Consider the following 18,521-nt stretch of genomic DNA (forward strand, 5'->3'; position numbering starts at 1 on the left):
AAGAGGTGGAGTCTTGACAGCCACTACGCTTGAGGCTGACCAAGTCACTGATCTATGAGATTCAGATTTCACCAAACCCACGATTTGTACTCTGACCCTCCATAATAATACACATTTCGAGTGCTCATGGTCATAATAAACAGGCTCTACAGTTCCTTGTTGCCCAAGCACTTGGCCTATTTGCACATGACTGTCGCTGGATTATTCCGTCAACTGGCTTCCCGATCACCTCGGCTTTTTGGGCTTCCATTTCTCAATTGGAACAAAAAATTTTGATTTGAGAGCTTTCATTGTCTCATAGTGTCAATCAAAGCACGAAGAATATCCAAGTTCAAGTTTATGCGACGCCTTAAGGTATGTAGATGCCTCGAGATATGATTGGTTGACCAAGTGATATCTCGAAAATAAGTAGGCGGTGAACACCGGCAAATGGAGTTTAACAGTCGCATCTCCGAGTCCAGACTTATCATCTCAAGAGTCATGATCGCGTGTAATTTTCTTTAACGTCACTTCATCCCGGCCTTCCATTGTCTTGGTGTACCAGCTCACTTCCAACCCTTCGCGCCGGGTCGGCTACCTTTACTCACCCCCACTCACTTTTTGACCAAATCCCATCCTCAGATTCCATATCACTCACCAGCTACAAAATGTCGTCACCTCCATCATACCAGAACCCAACTACTTCTCTCAAGCGCCCCTCCATCTCATCCACCACCTCACAGCCGATCGGCAAAAAGCAGCGCATGCAGCACCCCCTTCGACAGACGTCCTTCCCAGCAAACCTTGCCCCGACAGAGCGCAGTTTCGCTGGCACAAGTGATGCTGGTAGTGTCACGGGCAGTTTCACTGGAAGCCTGGGAGGGACCAGCGCGGATGGGGTCTTTTCCTCGGCGCGTGGGAAGAAGCGCGGACGGAAGACTAAGGCTGATAAGGACCGCGATCGGGATGATGCGATGAGTACACGAACTGGTGATGCGGGTCGATTTGGCTCTGCGGACGCCGAGGGCTCAGTACGGGGAGGGATGGGCGGTGGGCGTCCAGCTGATGATGGCGATGACTATGATGACGATGATGACGAGGGGGAGCTTTTGGGTCGGGAGGAGGGGGCTGTTGACACAGAGGCAGAGAAGAAGAATCTTGCGTATGTCTTGCTTTTCTTCCTGAAGTTGATGGGGAATGGTTGATGAGGTTACTAACTTTGCGCGACTGCTCTACAGGATCTTGGTGGATGCATTTAATCCCATTCAATCTGAGCGGTACGATCTGTTCAAGCGTGCGAAGCTACGCAAAGAATCCCTCCGTCGAATTGTCAACCACGCACTCTCCCAGTCTGTCCCGGCAAGTGTGGTCACATCAGTCAATGGTTTTACCAAGGTTTTTGCTGGTGAGATGATTGAAAAGGCGCGAACTGTTCAGGCCGAATGGGCCATTGCACACGATCAAGCGACTCGCGCGAAGTTCGATGCCGAAGAAGCCGCTGCGGAGGAAGCTTGGCAAGCCAAAATCCAGGCCCAAGCAACGACCAAAACGGGAACACCCACCCAATCGGGTATCGCCTCCCTAGGCAATGGCATTAAGAAAGAATCTCCCGACCCATCGCAAACACATCCTTCAACGTCCTCCTCAAAAACAGCGCCTAGCCCTGCTCCTTCGCGCCCGCGACGTGAATTCCGCCCGCCGCCCAACCCACACCGAGGCCAGCTTCTACCCTCACACTTGCGTGAAGCACAGAGGCGATCGAAGCGTGACGGTGAAGGTGGCGGTGTCGGTTTCTCGGGTATGAGTATGGATAACCTCGGTGTCAAGGGAGCATTTACATGGAGTTCTGGTAGCGTTGGCGGACGCAGACTATTCCGCTAAGGCATTTTTCCCCGTACAGCATTTATCACTCTATTTATTATTGCATTTGTTGCGTGGCGTATCTGGTGGAAAAGGATGTTCATATCTGACTGCTTTGCTTATTCATCTTAACATCTTGAAGGTTTTGTCGCCCTCCAGGGCTGATGGGCGATTCGGCGTAAGCTTTTTTTCTAGCTGCAAATATTATCATACCCTCGCGGGATCTGACTTTTAATCAAGTTACAACTACAGTAGTATCTTTGGTTTGGTTGGTCCTTACTATGTACGTACCCTTTGCTGGGGGCATAGTCGGTCTTAATACAGGGAAACATTCCGCTTATCTGGGTGACTCGGTCGATCTAGGAGGCCGTGGATTCTTGGCAGCACGTACATAGACAGTCACCACAATTTGGTATTTAGATCTATGCATAGTAAAGTATGCACTAGACACGTCAAGTTTCTCATTGTAACAACAGCTGTCAAAATTGAGCTAAGCTTCCGGTTTATGCTGCCTGTGGAGTAATAACAACAACATTGGGTTTTGTAGCTCGATTCCACATCCATTTGTCTCGACTCTGGCTGCTGCAAGGGCACTTTGGGTGGTTTCCCTGTTCTCTTTTCCCGCATAACAGTCACTTGACTCCTCCATACCAAAGACGTGCTCACTGAATCGGTGTCTTGATCAACAATGCGAAACAACTATGTGATCTTGCCTGGGGATTCCACGGCCCTCCGAACCGCCCACCGAGGCCCATGAAGGGATATTTGTGGCGCCATCGGATCTACGTATAAGCTCATGCTGCACATCCCCTCGCTCAATTGATTTGCCACGTCAGAAGTGAGGTTGGGTTTTGTACATGCCCCTTCTTTCTTGGCGGATTTTTACCTTCACGGGGATTGGATTGACCTGCCATTTACCATGACCCCTCGATGTGGAATATCCTCGTGCCCTTCCTTTCATTGAAGTATTTGCTCTATTCATTAATAAATCCGCTCTTTCAGTCACGTTCTTTTTGATTTCGCTAATCCTGCTGCTCTGGTTATCTACAGTCCAGGGATCCTATCACCCTCACTCATTTGGGGATTAGGTGCTGGATTTGAGCTTGATCTATAGTTGCTGCTAGCAACCGAATCCATTTCTTTTTAACACTCATTCTATCAGAGCTTTCCCTTTCGCTGCTTTGATCTACATATCATGACATCCTTTCGTTCTTTGCACTTATACACTCGTTTGCGGGACAAAATCCCCACATCCCTACAATGGAACCAAGGCAATTCAACAACAAAAGGTGATCCTCGAAAAAGCGTGAAATGGATTGATGTAGGTATTCCAATCCAAAGCACTCTTCATTTAATACTATGAGTGAAACCGCATATACTCATATCATATTCTCAACCAACAGGGTTTACGAGGTATCGCCTCCTTCCTCGTAGTCCTAACTCACCTCGCCCGCGCATGGGACTATGACCTTTTCTCTCCAAGCGACACCGAAGATGCAGACCCCCGAATCCTTCAGTGGCCCATCTTGCGCATCCCTTGGCAAGGCCGGGTAGGCGTCACAATATTCGCCTTCCTAACAGGCTATGTCTGTGCCCTGAAGCCATTGAAACAATCTCGCAGCGGAGATACAGGCGGCGCGTTGACTACAGTCGGGAAAAGCGCATTTAGACGACCCCCGCGTCTGATACTGCCGGCTTCCATTGCGCTGGTGATCTCGTGGGTGGTCGCGCAGTTTGGCGGGTTCGTTGTTGCCAATCGGTCGGATTGCTGGTGGTGTCGATATGCGTCGCCAGAGTTAGAGGATTCATTCTGGAAGGAAGTTGTGAGGCTTCTTGGGAACTTCCTGTCGACGTGGACGACGGGGTATATGGCTTATGACGATCACCAATGGGCACTTTTGCCGCTGCTGGCGTCCTCTATGCTGGTTTATATCTTGATTGTTGGAACGGTGTTCATGCGGTTCCGATTCCGTATGTTGGTTTATATTGCGATGATCTTGTACTTCCATCAAGATGCGGCGAAAAATACCGGTGAGTCGCCTGCATACACTTCAACGCAGCAGCATTTCAGTATTATTGTCCTGGAAGCTACAAATGGTGTTGTGAAAACCAACTTGCTAACATTGCCTTGCCGTAGAAACCTTTCAAATGCAAGCCGTCTACGGTATGCTTCTCAGCGACCTCTCTTATAACACAGCCCTTAAAAACTGGGTACAAACACACCGCTACCTTCGCAAAGCTATTACCTTGCCCCTTGCAATTCTGGGACTCTTGATAGCCTCATACCCAGGCGACCACCCAGAATGGGCAACTTGGTCCAAGACTATGTTCAACGCAGCAACATACATTTTCCCACCAAATGTAGATATTGGTAAGCGCTACACAGCCCTTGGCGTCGACATGATTATCTTGGCAATCTATCTATCCCCGACTACAAAGGAGTTCCTTGCAAACCGCCTGCTGCTCTGGCTGGGCAAGCAAAGTTTCGCTGTATATCTCATTCATGGCACGATGCTGCGCGTTGTGCTTTGTTGGATGTTGTATGGTATTACTGGTCAGCCTTGGGAGGGCCCCGAGGCGGCCACGGATGATATCCGAGATAACTGGTTGCCCTTGAGATCGCCTTGGGTGGTTGGTATGAGCATTCCTGTTTGGATTGCGATTGTTTATGCTTGTGCGGCTGCTTGGACGGCGTATGTGGATACCTTCTGTGCAAGGATGACAGCCAAGCTGGAAAAGGCTGTGTTTGTGGGCTCCGAGAACGAAAAGGAGGGTTTGCCTTTGCCTGCCACGTCAATTCCTATGCAGACTGTATGAAATTGCGACTAGTCTTGACATGCTAGGTATTCGTGAACAACGCTCCAATTTGCATACCACCTAGATTGCTGGTTGGGACTGGAATTCCAATTTTCTGCTTGTGTATAATAGACCTTTGTGAATAGATACATGTAGTATGTCTGGGTCGGTTTGAAACACGTATCAAATACAATATTGACTTCAGGGAACACGAGGTACCTGCCACTTACCAAAGTAGATGAATGATCGAATTGACTTAGAGTGAAAATAACACTGGAGAACATTGAAGGGAGGAAATGAGTTAAAAACCACTACCTAAGGCTATGCCCACTAGTGTCTAACCTGGAGGCTGGAGCAACAGCCTGGAGGAGTGCACATGTGAAGAGGTTGCGGAAGGATGTGTCAGGGCGGCGAGGGAAAAACAGAAGAAGAATCCCAACCGGATGCAAGTAATTGACAGGTCTCACTAGTAGTTTACAGTATATTATACACATTCAAACAACATCACTTCCGTTGCGCAGCTTGCTGTTGTTTCTCCATGGATCTCTTCACACGATCTCTCTCATTCTCCTGCGTCTGCTTATAAGCAAGACGGCGTTCCTCGTTACGACGCTCACGTTCCTCCTTATCATATGCAAGTTGTTCCTCCTCTTCCTTTGTTGCCCTCTTAAGCTGGGCATCGGTAAGACGTGGTGGCGCAGCAGGAGAGCCATCTGCGTTGGTGTCAGGACGACCGGAGCCGCTCATGTCCTTCGCACCCTTGGAAACCTGTTGCTGAAGCTCCTTGAGCCAATCCTTTCCATCCTTCATCCATCGATCGATGGCACTCATCTTTGAGGGATCGACTTTCATCTCTTGGAACTCGGCTCGGGCCTCGCGGAGTCGTTTTTGGTTTTCTTCTTGGATGCGTCGTGTCAATTGCGACAGACTATCGTTCTGGAGCTCGGTATCACTGCCAAATTGTTGGGGAGTTTCCATCTTCATCCAGGCGCGGAATTTGAGATTGTTCACGATTTGGGCTTGACCATAGGCCCAAATACCCGTAGCAGCAAAGTAGAGCTGGAGCGCACTGGGCATGAATGCCGTGAAAGCCAAGGTCAGGATTGGGAGACCGCGGATAAGGCCCTTGCCTGCGGGACCGTTCATGAGCTCAGTCATACCAGCCTCACCTCCTTTCTGTGACGGTTATTGTTAGTGGCTGATACAAAATTGAATTAGGTAGGCGAGGTGACAAACCTTCAGAGTCCTGTACAAGCAGTATGAACTGATGATTGGGAGAATAAGATATGGATCAGACATAGTTAGGTCATTGAGCCAGAGGACTTGCTCGTTTAACAAGGCCGGTACAGGAAGCTCGGTCATGCCTCGGAGAACACGGAACATTCCAAAACCTAGCGGTGCTTGAAGCATAGGAATAAATGACTTGTAGATGTTGATACCGTTGTCTATCTGGATCTGCTTGGCTTCCGCTCTGTACCGCTGGACCTCAACGTTATTCTTCTCCGTGGCGGCCTTCATCATCTTTGCGCGGACCGGGTTGAGAAGGTGCTTCAGGTTATGTAACTTGGCTCCTTGGTTGGAGGCGTCAAGCATAGGCTTCAAAAGTGCCAGACGAATTAGAATACCACAGCCGATGATACTGGCCCACCAGGGCATGTCGGTCCACATGTGAATGTGTTCGAGGGTCCACTGCATCATGGAAGATGGACCCCAGCCATAGTCCAACCCAAGTAGTTTCAAATATCCAATGTGTTCGGGGATGCTCGCAATATCGATCGCAGAGAGGTCTTCGATTTTCGGTAGCTCGCCTGGTGTCTCAACCGGAATAGCGATGGAATCGGTGGCGGTAGAGTTGAAACGAATGGCGGCAGGGCCAGCAAGAGCCGGGGCTGCCCAACGGGACGCGTTTCCAGCGAGTCCTGAGGTCAATTGACCGGGCGCTCCAGGCAGGCGCACGCGCTGGGTGCGGAAAGTGGACATCTACAGCGGATCAGTTAATCTCCGATGCGCTTTGAGTTGGTTTTTGGGATGGCATACCAATCGCGAAGACCGAGGGAGAGCAGTGAGCCGTTGCCGGGCAATAGCAGTGGCAACACCAGCCCCATTTAGACCAGTAGCACCCATCATTGTGGCGACAAAGAAATGAACGAAGTGAATGAGACTGGGCACAAGAGAAGCCTCCTGCGACTAATGTCGGGGAGACTTTTTCTGCCGGGCGGAGAGCGGTCAATAAACACTCGCCGAGTCCCGGTTCGATGCAGTAGATCGATCATTGGCCGATGGTGAACAGTATATACAGAACAAATAGATTATCATGAACAAGTGGTATTGCCATTTCAAAGTTCTAATAATAGGTAATAATGCAGATCCAAGAGCGCCAGACTCCGCTAGACGAAATTCTATTTACATGTGCTATATCCAGGCACCGCCTAGATGCAGAAATTACTCCGATCAAACATATCCCGTTTCGAGGTTCCATATAGATGCAGGTCTACATATTGACTTCATCATAGAACGCTCCATTTTGCTAGAGTGAAGGGTTTGCGAGAGGGAGAAGCCCTGGACTTTATTCAAGAGCAGCGGTGTCTTTCAACCCGGAGAAGGTCCGCCTCCGCTCCGAGGGAAGCTCTCGAACGTCGATTCCAGGGCCCACGGGATGGGATCTGCGGTAGGCTGGGAAAATCTGTAGTAACAAACACATCAGGACTGTCCATGAAGACCAAGCGGGCTGACTATCAACACATACCTTGGTGTTTGACCACCCAAGACGGAAGGCCGCCTCATGAGCAAAGAGTTCACCAAACCCGAGCATCAGACCATTAACGAAAGGAAGAAAGAGATTGATGGCTGCCCCGCGGAGAATGCCCCAAATGGATGGAGGCTTATAGAGAATCATGGGAGAGCTTGAAGTAGACGAAGATAGCTCGTGGTTGGCTGAGTAGTTTTCCGAATCGGAGGGAACGGTTATGGTGGAGTCGTAGAGCTCGCCTTGCGAAGCTGGGGTGTCAGATGCCATGATGGCAGATTGTTCTGAGCAGTGGGGTGAAAAGGAGCTGGTGACAAGGAAGAATAACAAGTTGGGGTGGTTTGTATCGAGATCGGTCGACCGCTTGGCACGGTGGCACGGGATGCTCCTGCGAAATGCCGATTATGTCAGCTGAACAATACATTCAAAGGTAGTCTGCTAAGACGAATTTAAGCAAATATTGTGTTCTTAGTAAAATCTTGGTAGCCATTGGAGATAGAACATGTGATTACAGAGGTTTCTTTGATTGGTAATTATTAAGAATCTATGAAATCTAGTACATCTCTTGATAATGGAGCGGTGGTTGTATACATCAATCTTGTTCAAAAGGCGGAGGGGATCTTCTCAGGTTGTCCCGCTGACCAATTGCAGTGACGTACCTGCCCGCGGTGTTTGTCTGGCGACTCGACTCCAACTAAGCTTCTCCGTTCGATCGATTTCACGCGTTTTCTCCTGTCCAACCCACAGAACTATATCCCTGTGCTCACTCACTACCCGAACAGTTTATATTCTCGTACAACAACCTCCAGCATGGATCACGCCGCTGAGCAAGATGAGATTGTGGCTCAGTTCTGTGCCATGACAGGTGTCCAGGCCTCAGATGTAAGATACGAGCTATTCAACACAGGCCCGAGAATTATGTGTTTGGATTTCTGACATTGCAATTTGATATGACAGGCCATAGAATATCTTGGCAACCACAACGGAGACATTGAAGCCGCTGTGGCTGAGTTCTTTGCGGAGCAGGATGAGGCTTTACAGGACATGAACCCAGCTGAAGAGACCTCCGGAACAGCTTCAGGTGGGCGATCGCTTGGTGGCGCTGCTACTTCATCTGCTTCGGCTGCACCCAAACCATCAGTCACTAAGCGCCCGGTGCCCAAAAAGAGGTTTGCAACATTGGGGGACTTTGCTTCAACAAGTGGGGGCGATGATTCAGAAGACGATGGCTCCGAAGACCACGACTTTTTCACCGGAGGAGAGAAATCTGGCTTGGCTGTGCAGAACCCCGATGATCTCAAAAAGAAAATCCTGGAAAAAGCTCGGAGGTATGTCTAGCGAATCATCGGACCATGGCGCATAACCCTTGATGCTAATACATAAATGAATAGAGCCGCTCCACCTACTCACTCAGACGAACCCGAGTCTCGCCCCTCTCATTTCACTGGCACCGCTCGTACTCTTGGTGGCGATGATGCCCCCAGCCGTGTGGTCGAAGATCTCACTGCACCAGCCCCGCAACGAGCTCAGCATGTTCAGCGAATCCTCCACTTCTGGGCCGATGGATTCTCGGTTGATGATGGTGAGCTATATCGATCGGATGATCCTCGAAATGCCGAGATCTTGGATGGCATCCGACAAGGCCGGGCTCCTCTGGGAATTATGAATGTACAAGCCGGACAGGAAGTGGACGTGGAGCTTAAGCAACACACAGAGAAATACGTGAAACCCAAGGCTCAATACAAGCCCTTCTCTGGGTCTGGTCAACGTCTCGGCAGCCCAACACCGGGTGTTTTATCTGCTCCTCCACCCGCTGAGCCAGCAACTTCCTCTTCCGGCGGTCAACCTCCAAAGCAGGACGTGGACGAGTCGCAGCCAAGCGTGAGCCTTCAGATTCGGTTGGGAGATGGAACTCGTATGAGTTCCCGTTTTAACACCAGTGCTACAATCGCCGATGTTTATGAATTTGTCGCTGCCGCCACTCCGAATAGCCGCGACCGTGAATGGGTCCTGATGACTACATTCCCCAACAATGAATTGAATGACTGGAAAGCAACTCTTGCAGACCTGCCCGAGTTTAAGCGCGGCGGAGTTTTGGTGCAAAAATGGAAATAGGAGGATTGATAATCTTCCTTTTATCTCTAGCTTGATCTCTAAGTTTAGGATTCGTGGGGAAGTTGGAACTTCATTTTCTACATTTTCATGATTACCATTGGCAAAGCCACTGTCCCTTTAGCCTTACACAATAAAGAGATACAGAAAAAGAAACAGGATTCCGAATTTCAACTACTTATACATTATTACCTGCTGTATCGGCGAACCATCCACAGCCCTTCTTTTAGTCAGAGGTAGATTGATAAGCAGCCATCGGACCCCCACTTGTCTTTCCTCCAAAAGTCATTCTTGCCTCTTCACCTTCTTATACACAAAATGTCTCTCGATGGAGTTAAAAACATCGTCCTGGTAAGATCTTTGCAGATACACAATGCGCTTCGTTCCAAAGCCCCAAATTCTCTGTTGCGCAAGACAAAAGGGCAAAGAAAAAAAAAACAACTTGCCCCTCCAATCGCCTTATCGATAACGCCGCAAGCTACAACTGCGCATGGGAGGCAAAACACAAGTCCAATATAGTCTAATCGCTAACAAATATTTGAATCGCAGATTCTATCCGGCAAAGGTGGTGTCGGAAAATCCTCCGTAACCCTCCAACTAGCCCTTGCGCTCTCCCTCCAAGGAAAATCCGTCGGCATCCTCGACATCGACCTAACAGGCCCCTCAATCCCCCGTCTAGTCGGCCTCGAAGATGCAAAGATCACCCAATCCCCCGCAGGCTGGCTTCCAGTTCCGGTACACAGCAGGGTCACATCACAAACCACAGACTCTACAACCCCGTCCCCCTCCCCGCGCGGCTCCCTCCACTGCATGTCCCTAGGTTTCCTCCTCCGAGACCGCGGCGACGCAGTAATCTGGCGCGGTCCTAAGAAAACAGCGATGATCCGTCAGTTCCTTTCAGATGTCTCATGGGGCTCCACAGATTACCTGCTTATTGATACACCGCCGGGTACGAGCGACGAGCATATTGCGCTTGCGGAACAACTACTTACCCTCTCGACTGCGGACCCGGTGCTAGCGGCGCAGAATCATATGCCTAGGTTGGCGGGTGCAGTGCTGGTTACTACGCCACAGGCTGTTGCGACATCAGATGTACGCAAAGAGGCGAATTTCTGCGTGAAGACTAGTATACCTATTCTGGGTGTTATCGAGAATATGTCGGGTTACGCTTGTCCGTGTTGTGGGGAAGTGAGCAATTTGTTCTCGAGTGGTGGTGGAGAGGTCATGTCGCAGCAACTTGGAATTCCATTTTTGGGGAAGGTGCCTGTTGATGTTAAGTTCGGGGAATTGGTTGAAGGGAAGATGGAGTTGAGTGATGACGAAGATGAAGATGAAACAGACGACAATGATGGGCAGAAACAGAATAAGGTGCAGGCCGAGCCGGTTGAACCAGATGAGAGGCCCCTCGTCGAAAAGTACCAGGAGGGATGGTCTTATCCTCGATTTGAAGGGTTTGCGAAGACCATTGTTGATGGGTTGCAGCAGACTGCAGCCTAAGGACCGTTCTCGTTTAACTACGAAAGCTTTTTTTGTTGATTTCATTCTCAGCGATATTTGGATCTGACTCCAAGGGTATATTGCATCATGGCGTTTTTCTTGCTCATATACATGGAGGTTATTTTGGATCAAGCCCAACGGAATGAACAAAATTGGATGAGAGTAATAAGTTGATTGAAGCAAAAATAACAAAACACGCTAATAATTGTCAATGGTCATCGCAATCACTATCACTATCATTATCATTTATCATTCATCATTCATCATGACTCGTTTCTTAAGTCGTTCTCAGCAGAAATACACCTATGATAGTGCAGATATGTTCCTGTCGATGGCTGATTGTTGTAACATGGCACGTAAACGGCTCTCGGCTGATTGTAAAGCAGGCCGATTCTCTGGTTCAGCTACTCGTGCTGTCCAGCGTAACCAGCCAAGTAGAGAGTGTATTATATCGGATGCTTGCCATGTCTCGTTTGGATGAAGATAAATAGAATTATTCATGGCGAAGCCACCGACGTCACCAGACAGATGTCCCTCTTCGGCCCGGGCTTCCAGATGAACCTCTGAAACAACAGCATGGGTCGCGATATCTTGTGGCACAGACTCATCCTGGGGAGTAATGTGCTTGGCTAGTAAGTCTCGCCCAGAGTGCTTCGGTCTAGAGATAAAGTCTCGAGTGTTCGGCAAATTGACAACGTCAGGCTCTGACAAGACAGCAGTGTGGTTGTTTACTGCTGCAGATCGTGTACGCACTGACGGTGCAGACACTGTCGGACCGGGTTCTCCGTTTCGTTCCAAAGCCGAGGCAGCTTGGCGGAGGTTCTCAATATACCGATAGTATGAGAACGGGTTGGTATCACGACTAGCGTCCATGGCCATAAGATTTGGGTCGTCATCAAAGATCACTACACCTTCATCACGACGCTCGTCACTGGTGCTGACTTCTTCGACAGGCACCAAGCCACCAGGGGGAGCTCGGATTTCACCGAGGGGGGCAATGTGGCTGCCATATTCATTAGCAAGACTGAGCTTGCTTCGTCCACAGATATCAGCAATGGAATCAAGGGTTCCACGGATATCAGGCTCGATGGCCTGTAGTATACTTTCGATACTGAAATCCTTGTCCGAGGGGAGAGGCGGGCCCGGTGAGCGAGTCGGAGCCGAAGTCCTTGGACCCGTAAATGGGAACAATCGGCGTGGAGACATAGTCGGCGATCTTGTAATTGTAGTGCCCTCAGCATTTCCGGAGTACGCTCTGACAAGGACAGGCTGAGTTGGTACAGAGTGCAGTTGTCTATAGGCAGCAGGGTTGACAGGCTTATCTCGCCGGGATAAAGGCCGTGAACTGTGAGCTTGATGCAGGGCGGTAGATCGGTGAGATCGATCTGACTCGTCTAATGCAGATTCATAGTGACGCCAATCTGCGTGGTGTGAGGGACCCGCATCGCTTGTTGGCGGTGCATAGGATGGAGACAGTCGGGACCATCCAGGTCGCGAGAAGGGGGATGATGACAGCCGAGTACCATCCCAGCGAGTGGGAAATGTGTCAGAATCCATCTTGCACCAATCTAGAGAACGAAGTCACGCTTTCACTGCAAGCCAACGTAAACCGAGGGAAACCCCGCTCGGCAGTGGTTTGTAGGTGGGGGGAAATACAGGAAGTACACGTCTACGATGCACTCACGAGGAGAGGTGCATTCAAGTCGCATTCGCGTTGCATATGCTTTTGATGCGCTGGCAGTGTCTTAGCGGATAAATGGCTCATAAAGTGTATACTCAAAGTTGCAAAAGAAAAAGAGGTTTGAATTCAAAACTTGTATGACAGGAAGTCGCGACCCAGGCGCCAAGACTTGACATGGTTGGACTTAGAGCTTCCACCACTCAACAGCTTCGTCGGGTACCGCTCTTCTACCTAAGATCTACCACACCATGAATCGATTCAAGGTGAGGTTGATTGGCTTACTTGAATTGACATTTGGCTTTCGACTAATTCCATAATCTCAGTTTGGTGACTCCGACGAGTCTGGCTCGGATTTCGACGAGGATTCCTCTTCCCTTCCCTTCCCCGAACCGTTATCCCGCACGTCGTTCCTGGCCCCTGATTTCGATCCCACTACCTTCCTGTCGTCCTTGACAAATCGGCATCAAAGTCTTGAAGACCTGCGACAGGAATTGCGGAGTCTAGAACAAGTCCTCAATAAAGAGCTATTGGATCTCGTCAACGAAAACTACCAAGACTTCCTTTCTCTGGGAACTGCATTGCGCGGAGGCGAGGAGAAAGTCGAAGGAGTCAAAGTGGGGTTGCTATCGTTCCGTCGAGATGTACAGTCAATTCGTGATAAGGTGGAAGAGCGACGCCGAGAAGTAGAGGGGCTATTGAACGAAAAGCGACAGCTCCGGTCACATGCAGACATCGGCAAGAACCTATTGGATTATGCAGACCGAGTGGAGGAATTGGAACATCGCCTGATGATTGAAGACCAATCATCTCTTTATGAAGCTCCAATCGATGACGAATCGGATGTGGAATCCGATCTATACGGCAGCGACAGCAAAGATAGTGATGACGACGAAGAGCTGGAAGATGGAACAGCTCCTGTGTCGCTCAAGCGACTAGAGCGACATGTTCAGAAGTATGTCTTCCTGACCTCCATTGCCACCACAGTAGGCAAGGATCACCCATTCCTGCTTTCGCAACAGCCACGTGTGTCGAAGATCAAGTCTACAATGCTGTTGGATTTAAAGACTGCCTTGGAACAGGCCAGTCATATTCGTGATAAGCGGGATGCGAGGACAATGGCTGTCTTGCGTTTGTACGAATTGATGGGCGAGGATGTCAGTGCTGTGGCAGCACTGAAGAACTTAAAACTATAATACGATATCGCGTCAATGGTACAGATATAAGCTAGAGTTGCATATAGCGTTGGAGTTCAGGTTTGCGAGTCTTCTATTGAACAGATATGATACCATGATACACCACGTCCATTCCTAATAAAACAATAATAATTTGTACACGCCAAGCGAATATAAGACAAATGGTATTTTACACGCCGGTCAAGGCAGAGGTTGGTGGAGAGTTGTCGGTTGTGAATTCTCCGTTAAGGCTGAAGCCGGGGCCGTGAGTTGAGCTCAGAACCTATTGCGAGCATTAGTCAGGAATTCAACCATCGAGGAATCTTGATTGCCTTACCACTTCGTAGACCTCCTTGTTGATGCGATCATTGAGACCAGCAGCGTCCTTCTTGACCTGCTCAATCGTTGTGCGCAGATTGTCCCGCAACTGCTCCGGCGAGAATCCCAACTGGCCAATGGGAAGACGAATAACAGCGTCACGCTCACGGTAGACGGTACCTCCGCGAAGCATTTCAACACGGGAAGCGACATCGTCAACCACAGTACCAGTCTTCACACTGGGCATGAGACCACGCGGACCGAGGATTCGTCCAAGTGCGGCCTTGTTCAACGCCGGCAAACTGTCGGGGTGAGCGAGACACCGGTCGAACTCAATCTTGCCTGCCTTGACAGCCTCAAACACCTCGTCCTCTCCAACAAGAACAGCACCCGCAGCCAGGGCCTCCTTCGCCTGCTTGGATCCGGGGGGACAGATGACGCAAATTCGGGACTCGGTTTGGACGGCGTGAGGGAATCGGATCATGTTTCGGATGACAGGTCCATCTTTCCTTGTTCGGATACGGATGTGGATTTCGTATTTCGAAGTTGTAGGCTCGCGACCGACCTCCGTTGCCCGGATGAAGCTGTTGCGGAGACAATTGTCAAAAAACCATACATACGGGGGAATATACTAGACCCATTGAACCGTAGACAATCCAAGCAGAAACTTACCGCATCGCATCACATAGCGCAAATCGCTCCATATCCTTAAGGTTCTTTTGCTGGAAATCTCGAGCTCCCCGACCGTCCTTCTTGGGTGCGCTAGTCTTTCCCTTGCCCTTACCCTTGTTCTTCTGGTCCTTGAAGCCCCGAACCTGCTGGAGGCCGAGGAAAGCCGGGGCAATGGCTTTCTCTCGTAAGGGTAATCTGCATGAGGACAGAATTCCGCGTGCCGCGGTGGGCATAACTGTGCCAAAGGACGACATTGCTGATTAGCGTTGGGTGGGCACGACAATGAACGCTCCAACTGTTTTCTGTCGGAAAGCTATCGGCATCGGATAAATATGCGGCCGGCCGGTGATCACTGATAGTGAGTAATGATAATGCCCCTCCACTAAATTTCCCCATCACCACCTATTTTTGCTCTACACTGGTGAACCATGTCCCAATTCGAGCTGAATGTGGCCACTCGGGCCAGCCAGGCTGCACTGCTGCCTGTGGTTCTTATCGCCACCTCTATCAATGAGGCCCGCCCGTAAGTAGCACATATGTTGTTCTTCTAACATTACTATACTAAACCCGGTATAGAACCCCAGTCATCAACATCAACTATGAAGACTCTGCTCTTCTCAGCGAGGGTGGGAAGGCTTTCATCCAGTTCAAGACTGCCGAGAAGTCTGTGTTTGGCACCATTAATGCTATCCAAGAGCTATCTGCTCAGTTCCCTTTCCTTGTTGGCAAGGATACCAAGCTGGTGGGTTACCCGCGGTCAACCCAAATGAGTCATATCTTTCTAACATGTGTCTGTTTTTTTATAGGAGAATGAATGGATCTCTCAGCTTGAGGCCCTCGACAACCTGGATTTCAAGGCTCTTGATCCTCTCCTGCAGCGTCTTGGTATGGAATATGCGCTTTCCCAACCAGAACCCTAAGAGGCTCAATTGCTAATTGTGGTCAAGATACTCACCTTCTGATGCGATCATTTGTCTCCGGATACTCCCTGTCCACCCCCGACATTGCTGTGTGGGGTGCCCTTCGCGGAAACCGTGTCGCCGCTGCCGCTCTTAAGCGGGGTACTCTCGTCAACCTGACCCGTTGGTACAAGTTCTTGGAGGAACTCTGTCCCTGGGCCACTTCGGCTGTCGAGGCTCTGAATGCTGTCGCTCGCGAGAAGAAGCTTGCGAAGTCCAAGGAGGGTGCCAACTACGACATTGCTCTGAAGAACACCGAGAACGGTGTCGTTACTCGCTTCCCCCCAGAGCCCTCGTGAGTACATCTCTGCTAGTACTTTCTTGTGGTGTATACTAAGTCAGGTCACAGAGGATACCTCCACATTGGTCACGCTAAGGTTTGAATTTCTTGCCATCTACTCCAATGTTTCCAATGCTAACTCAGTTTGCTAGGCTGCCTTGTTGAATGACTGTGTGTATTATATTACCAATCAATCCGACTGCAAAATGCTAACCAGTCTATTTTAGACTTCGCCCATGAGAAGTACAACGGTACTCTTCTACTCCGGTATGTTTATCATGTTGACACGCCGCTTGAAATGACCGGGAGGCTTATCTTTTTTTTTTCTATCAGATTTGATGACACCAACCCCTCAAACGAGAAGCAGGAGTTCCAGGATGCTATCGTGGAGGATCTTGGTTAGTTGACTCAAATTGAGGCAAAACTTTTGAAGTAAATCACTGACTTCTTGCCATCAGCACTTATGGGAATTAAGCCCAACAAGGTCTCGTACACATCCGACTACTTCGACGAATGTGAGACATTACCTACTTACCAGCTTATACATGTCGATCTTTGACTGACGAATTCAAGTGTACGATTACTGTCTTACCATGATCAAGACCGGCAAGGCCTATGCCGACGACACTGACAAGGAGACGATGGCTGCTCAGCGTTGGGACGGTCTGCCCAGCCAGCGTCGTGAGCTCACCCCCGAGGAGTCCTTGGCTCACCTCGAGGAGATGAAGAAGGGTACCCCCGAGGGTCTGCGCTGGTGTATCCGTGCGAAGATCTCCTTTGAGGACAAGAACAAGGCTATGCGTGACCCTGTCATCTACCGCTGCAACCCTGCGCCTCACCACCGAACTGGCGCCAAGTGGGGTATTTACCCAACTTATGACTTCGCTTGCCCTATTGTTGATTCTATGGAGGGTGTTACCCACGCTCTGCGAAGTATGTCTGTGCCTGTCCCCAGATGACTGCAATGACTAACACATCTCTTTTTAGCCATCGAGTACCGTGACCGTAACCCGCAGTACCAGTGGATGCTGGATGCTCTGAGCCTGCGCACTGTGCAGGTCTGGGATTTCGCTCGCATGAACTTCATTCGCACTTTGCTGTCTAAGAGAAAGCTCACCAAGCTTGTCGAGAGCGGAGTTGTCTGGGGATGGGATGATCCTCGCTTCCCCACCATCCGCGGAATTCGTCGACGTGGTATGACCATTCCTGCCCTTCGGGAGTTCATCCTTAAGCAAGGCCCCTCTAAGAACGTTACTCTGTTCGACTGGGCTTTGATCTGGGCTACCAACAAGAAGTACATTGACCCTGTCGCTCCTCGCCACACTGCGGTTGAGCAGACCGATATCGTCAAGGCGACCATCACCGGTGGCCCGGCCACTCCTTACACCGAGAAGAGAGCTAAGCATGCTAAGAACCCCGCTGTGGGTGAAAAGACCGTCGCTTTCAGCTCCTCGGTTGTGCTGGAACAGGTTGATGCCAAGACTTTCAAGCAGGACGAAGAAATCACCCTTATGAACTGGGGTAATGTCATTGTTCGCAAGATCACCACTGATGCCGCTGGTAACGTCACTGATCTCGAACTCGAGCTTCACATGGCTGGTGATGTGAAGAAGACTGAGAAGAAGGTGACCTGGCTCGCCACTGAGGGTCAGACTCTCGTCCCCGTTGAGCTGGTTGACTTCGACTACCTACTCACCAAGGACTCCCTGTCCGAGGATGATGTCCTGGAGGATGTCCTCAACTTCAACACCGAGTTCCGTGTGAGTGCTTTGGCCGATGGCAATATCTCTGAGGTCAAGGTTGGCGACATTATCCAATTCGACCGCAAGGGCTTCTACCGTGTGGACCGGGCCCCGGCTCCTGGTGTCCCTGCCGTCTTCTTCAACATCCCTACCGGCAAGCAAAAGTAGATGATTCACGATGGAGATGCAGAATTTGATGAGATGTGACAAATGCTTAAAAGAGATGTTTATCTAAAGAAATGAAACAGTTGTTACGCTCTTGAATAATTGAAAGTTGAATAGTAATTCAAACCCAGGTGAACTTAGGTAGCCCTACTCTTGCATGATATTTTTGATGCACCTGCATGTGAACGGAACACAATTGATTGCGCTATTTAATTATCTCATTCTTGGCAATGGCCCTTTCTTCAATCACGGATACGATGGAGTTACACGATCACATCAATGATCATCATAAACCCCCGGATGCCAGCAGGATTATTCATTACACACGTGATGTGAACGGCATGTGAGCGGATACATGATCCAGGCCATTTAACACCTTTAAAATGATTGCATATCAATTCCAGTGAGCACAAAGATTCTTCTTTCACAGGTCAAGACTCAGGATTGCATGAAAGTGGAGTCAAGCCTCCCGAGATCTGGCTAAGTAGCCAATGATGGACTCAGAACGGGTACGCTAAAGAATGAGCTGCATAGTACTAGTA

General features: G+C 49.7%; 9 protein-coding genes across 9 annotated transcripts; 5 read left to right on the forward strand and 4 right to left on the reverse strand.

Annotated features, from left to right (window-relative positions):
- Positions 1–647: 647 nt before the first annotated feature.
- Positions 648–4,656, forward strand: N7466_000571 (uncharacterized protein; the record flags this gene model as incomplete). Its single annotated transcript, XM_057159969.1, has 4 exons — positions 648–1,141; positions 1,218–1,833; positions 3,243–3,870; positions 3,977–4,656. The coding sequence occupies 4 exons, from the start codon at positions 648–650 to the stop codon at positions 4,654–4,656; spliced, it is 2,418 nt and encodes an 805-aa protein (XP_057026217.1).
- Positions 4,657–5,139: 483 nt separating this feature from the next.
- Positions 5,140–6,762, reverse strand: N7466_000572 (membrane insertase OXA1; the record flags this gene model as incomplete). Its single annotated transcript, XM_057159970.1, has 3 exons — positions 5,140–5,811; positions 5,872–6,615; positions 6,673–6,762. The coding sequence occupies 3 exons, from the start codon at positions 6,760–6,762 to the stop codon at positions 5,140–5,142; spliced, it is 1,506 nt and encodes a 501-aa protein (XP_057026218.1).
- A 439-nt stretch (positions 6,763–7,201) lies between these two features.
- N7466_000573 (TOM13-domain-containing protein) lies at positions 7,202–7,651 on the reverse strand (the record flags this gene model as incomplete). The annotated part of the gene is made up of 2 exons (XM_057159971.1): positions 7,202–7,318; positions 7,382–7,651. 2 exons carry the CDS (start codon positions 7,649–7,651, stop codon positions 7,202–7,204), a joined length of 387 nt encoding a protein of 128 aa, XP_057026219.1.
- Positions 7,652–8,191: 540 nt separating this feature from the next.
- On the forward strand, positions 8,192–9,496 carry N7466_000574 (protein phosphatase regulator SHP1; the record flags this gene model as incomplete). The annotated part of the gene is made up of 3 exons (XM_057159972.1): positions 8,192–8,263; positions 8,339–8,709; positions 8,773–9,496. 3 exons carry the CDS (start codon positions 8,192–8,194, stop codon positions 9,494–9,496), a joined length of 1,167 nt encoding a protein of 388 aa, XP_057026220.1.
- Positions 9,497–9,811: 315 nt separating this feature from the next.
- On the forward strand, positions 9,812–10,990 carry N7466_000575 (Mrp/NBP35 family ATP-binding protein; the record flags this gene model as incomplete). Its single annotated transcript, XM_057159973.1, has 2 exons — positions 9,812–9,844; positions 10,043–10,990. 2 exons carry the CDS (start codon positions 9,812–9,814, stop codon positions 10,988–10,990), a joined length of 981 nt encoding a protein of 326 aa, XP_057026221.1.
- Positions 10,991–11,293: 303 nt separating this feature from the next.
- N7466_000576 (uncharacterized protein) lies at positions 11,294–12,547 on the reverse strand (the record flags this gene model as incomplete). The annotated part of the gene is made up of 1 exon (XM_057159974.1): positions 11,294–12,547. The coding sequence occupies one exon, from the start codon at positions 12,545–12,547 to the stop codon at positions 11,294–11,296; it is 1,254 nt and encodes a 417-aa protein (XP_057026222.1).
- A 372-nt stretch (positions 12,548–12,919) lies between these two features.
- On the forward strand, positions 12,920–13,864 carry N7466_000577 (COG2 family protein; the record flags this gene model as incomplete). The annotated part of the gene is made up of 2 exons (XM_057159975.1): positions 12,920–12,934; positions 12,995–13,864. The coding sequence occupies 2 exons, from the start codon at positions 12,920–12,922 to the stop codon at positions 13,862–13,864; spliced, it is 885 nt and encodes a 294-aa protein (XP_057026223.1).
- Positions 13,865–14,033: 169 nt separating this feature from the next.
- Positions 14,034–15,087, reverse strand: N7466_000578 (mitochondrial 54S ribosomal protein uL1m; the record flags this gene model as incomplete). The annotated part of the gene is made up of 3 exons (XM_057159976.1): positions 14,034–14,126; positions 14,181–14,745; positions 14,834–15,087. The coding sequence occupies 3 exons, from the start codon at positions 15,085–15,087 to the stop codon at positions 14,034–14,036; spliced, it is 912 nt and encodes a 303-aa protein (XP_057026224.1).
- A 174-nt stretch (positions 15,088–15,261) lies between these two features.
- On the forward strand, positions 15,262–17,982 carry N7466_000579 (glutamate--tRNA ligase GUS1; the record flags this gene model as incomplete). The annotated part of the gene is made up of 11 exons (XM_057159977.1): positions 15,262–15,356; positions 15,410–15,575; positions 15,640–15,718; positions 15,781–16,087; positions 16,142–16,169; positions 16,225–16,243; positions 16,300–16,339; positions 16,406–16,470; positions 16,531–16,587; positions 16,646–17,005; positions 17,060–17,982. The coding sequence occupies 11 exons, from the start codon at positions 15,262–15,264 to the stop codon at positions 17,980–17,982; spliced, it is 2,139 nt and encodes a 712-aa protein (XP_057026225.1).
- Positions 17,983–18,521: the final 539 nt, after the last annotated feature.

Source organism: Penicillium verhagenii (assembly GCF_028828195.1).
Source record: "Penicillium verhagenii strain IBT 33310 chromosome Unknown utg000002l_segment0_segment0, whole genome shotgun sequence".
NCBI classification, from domain to species: domain Eukaryota; kingdom Fungi; phylum Ascomycota; class Eurotiomycetes; order Eurotiales; family Aspergillaceae; genus Penicillium; species Penicillium verhagenii.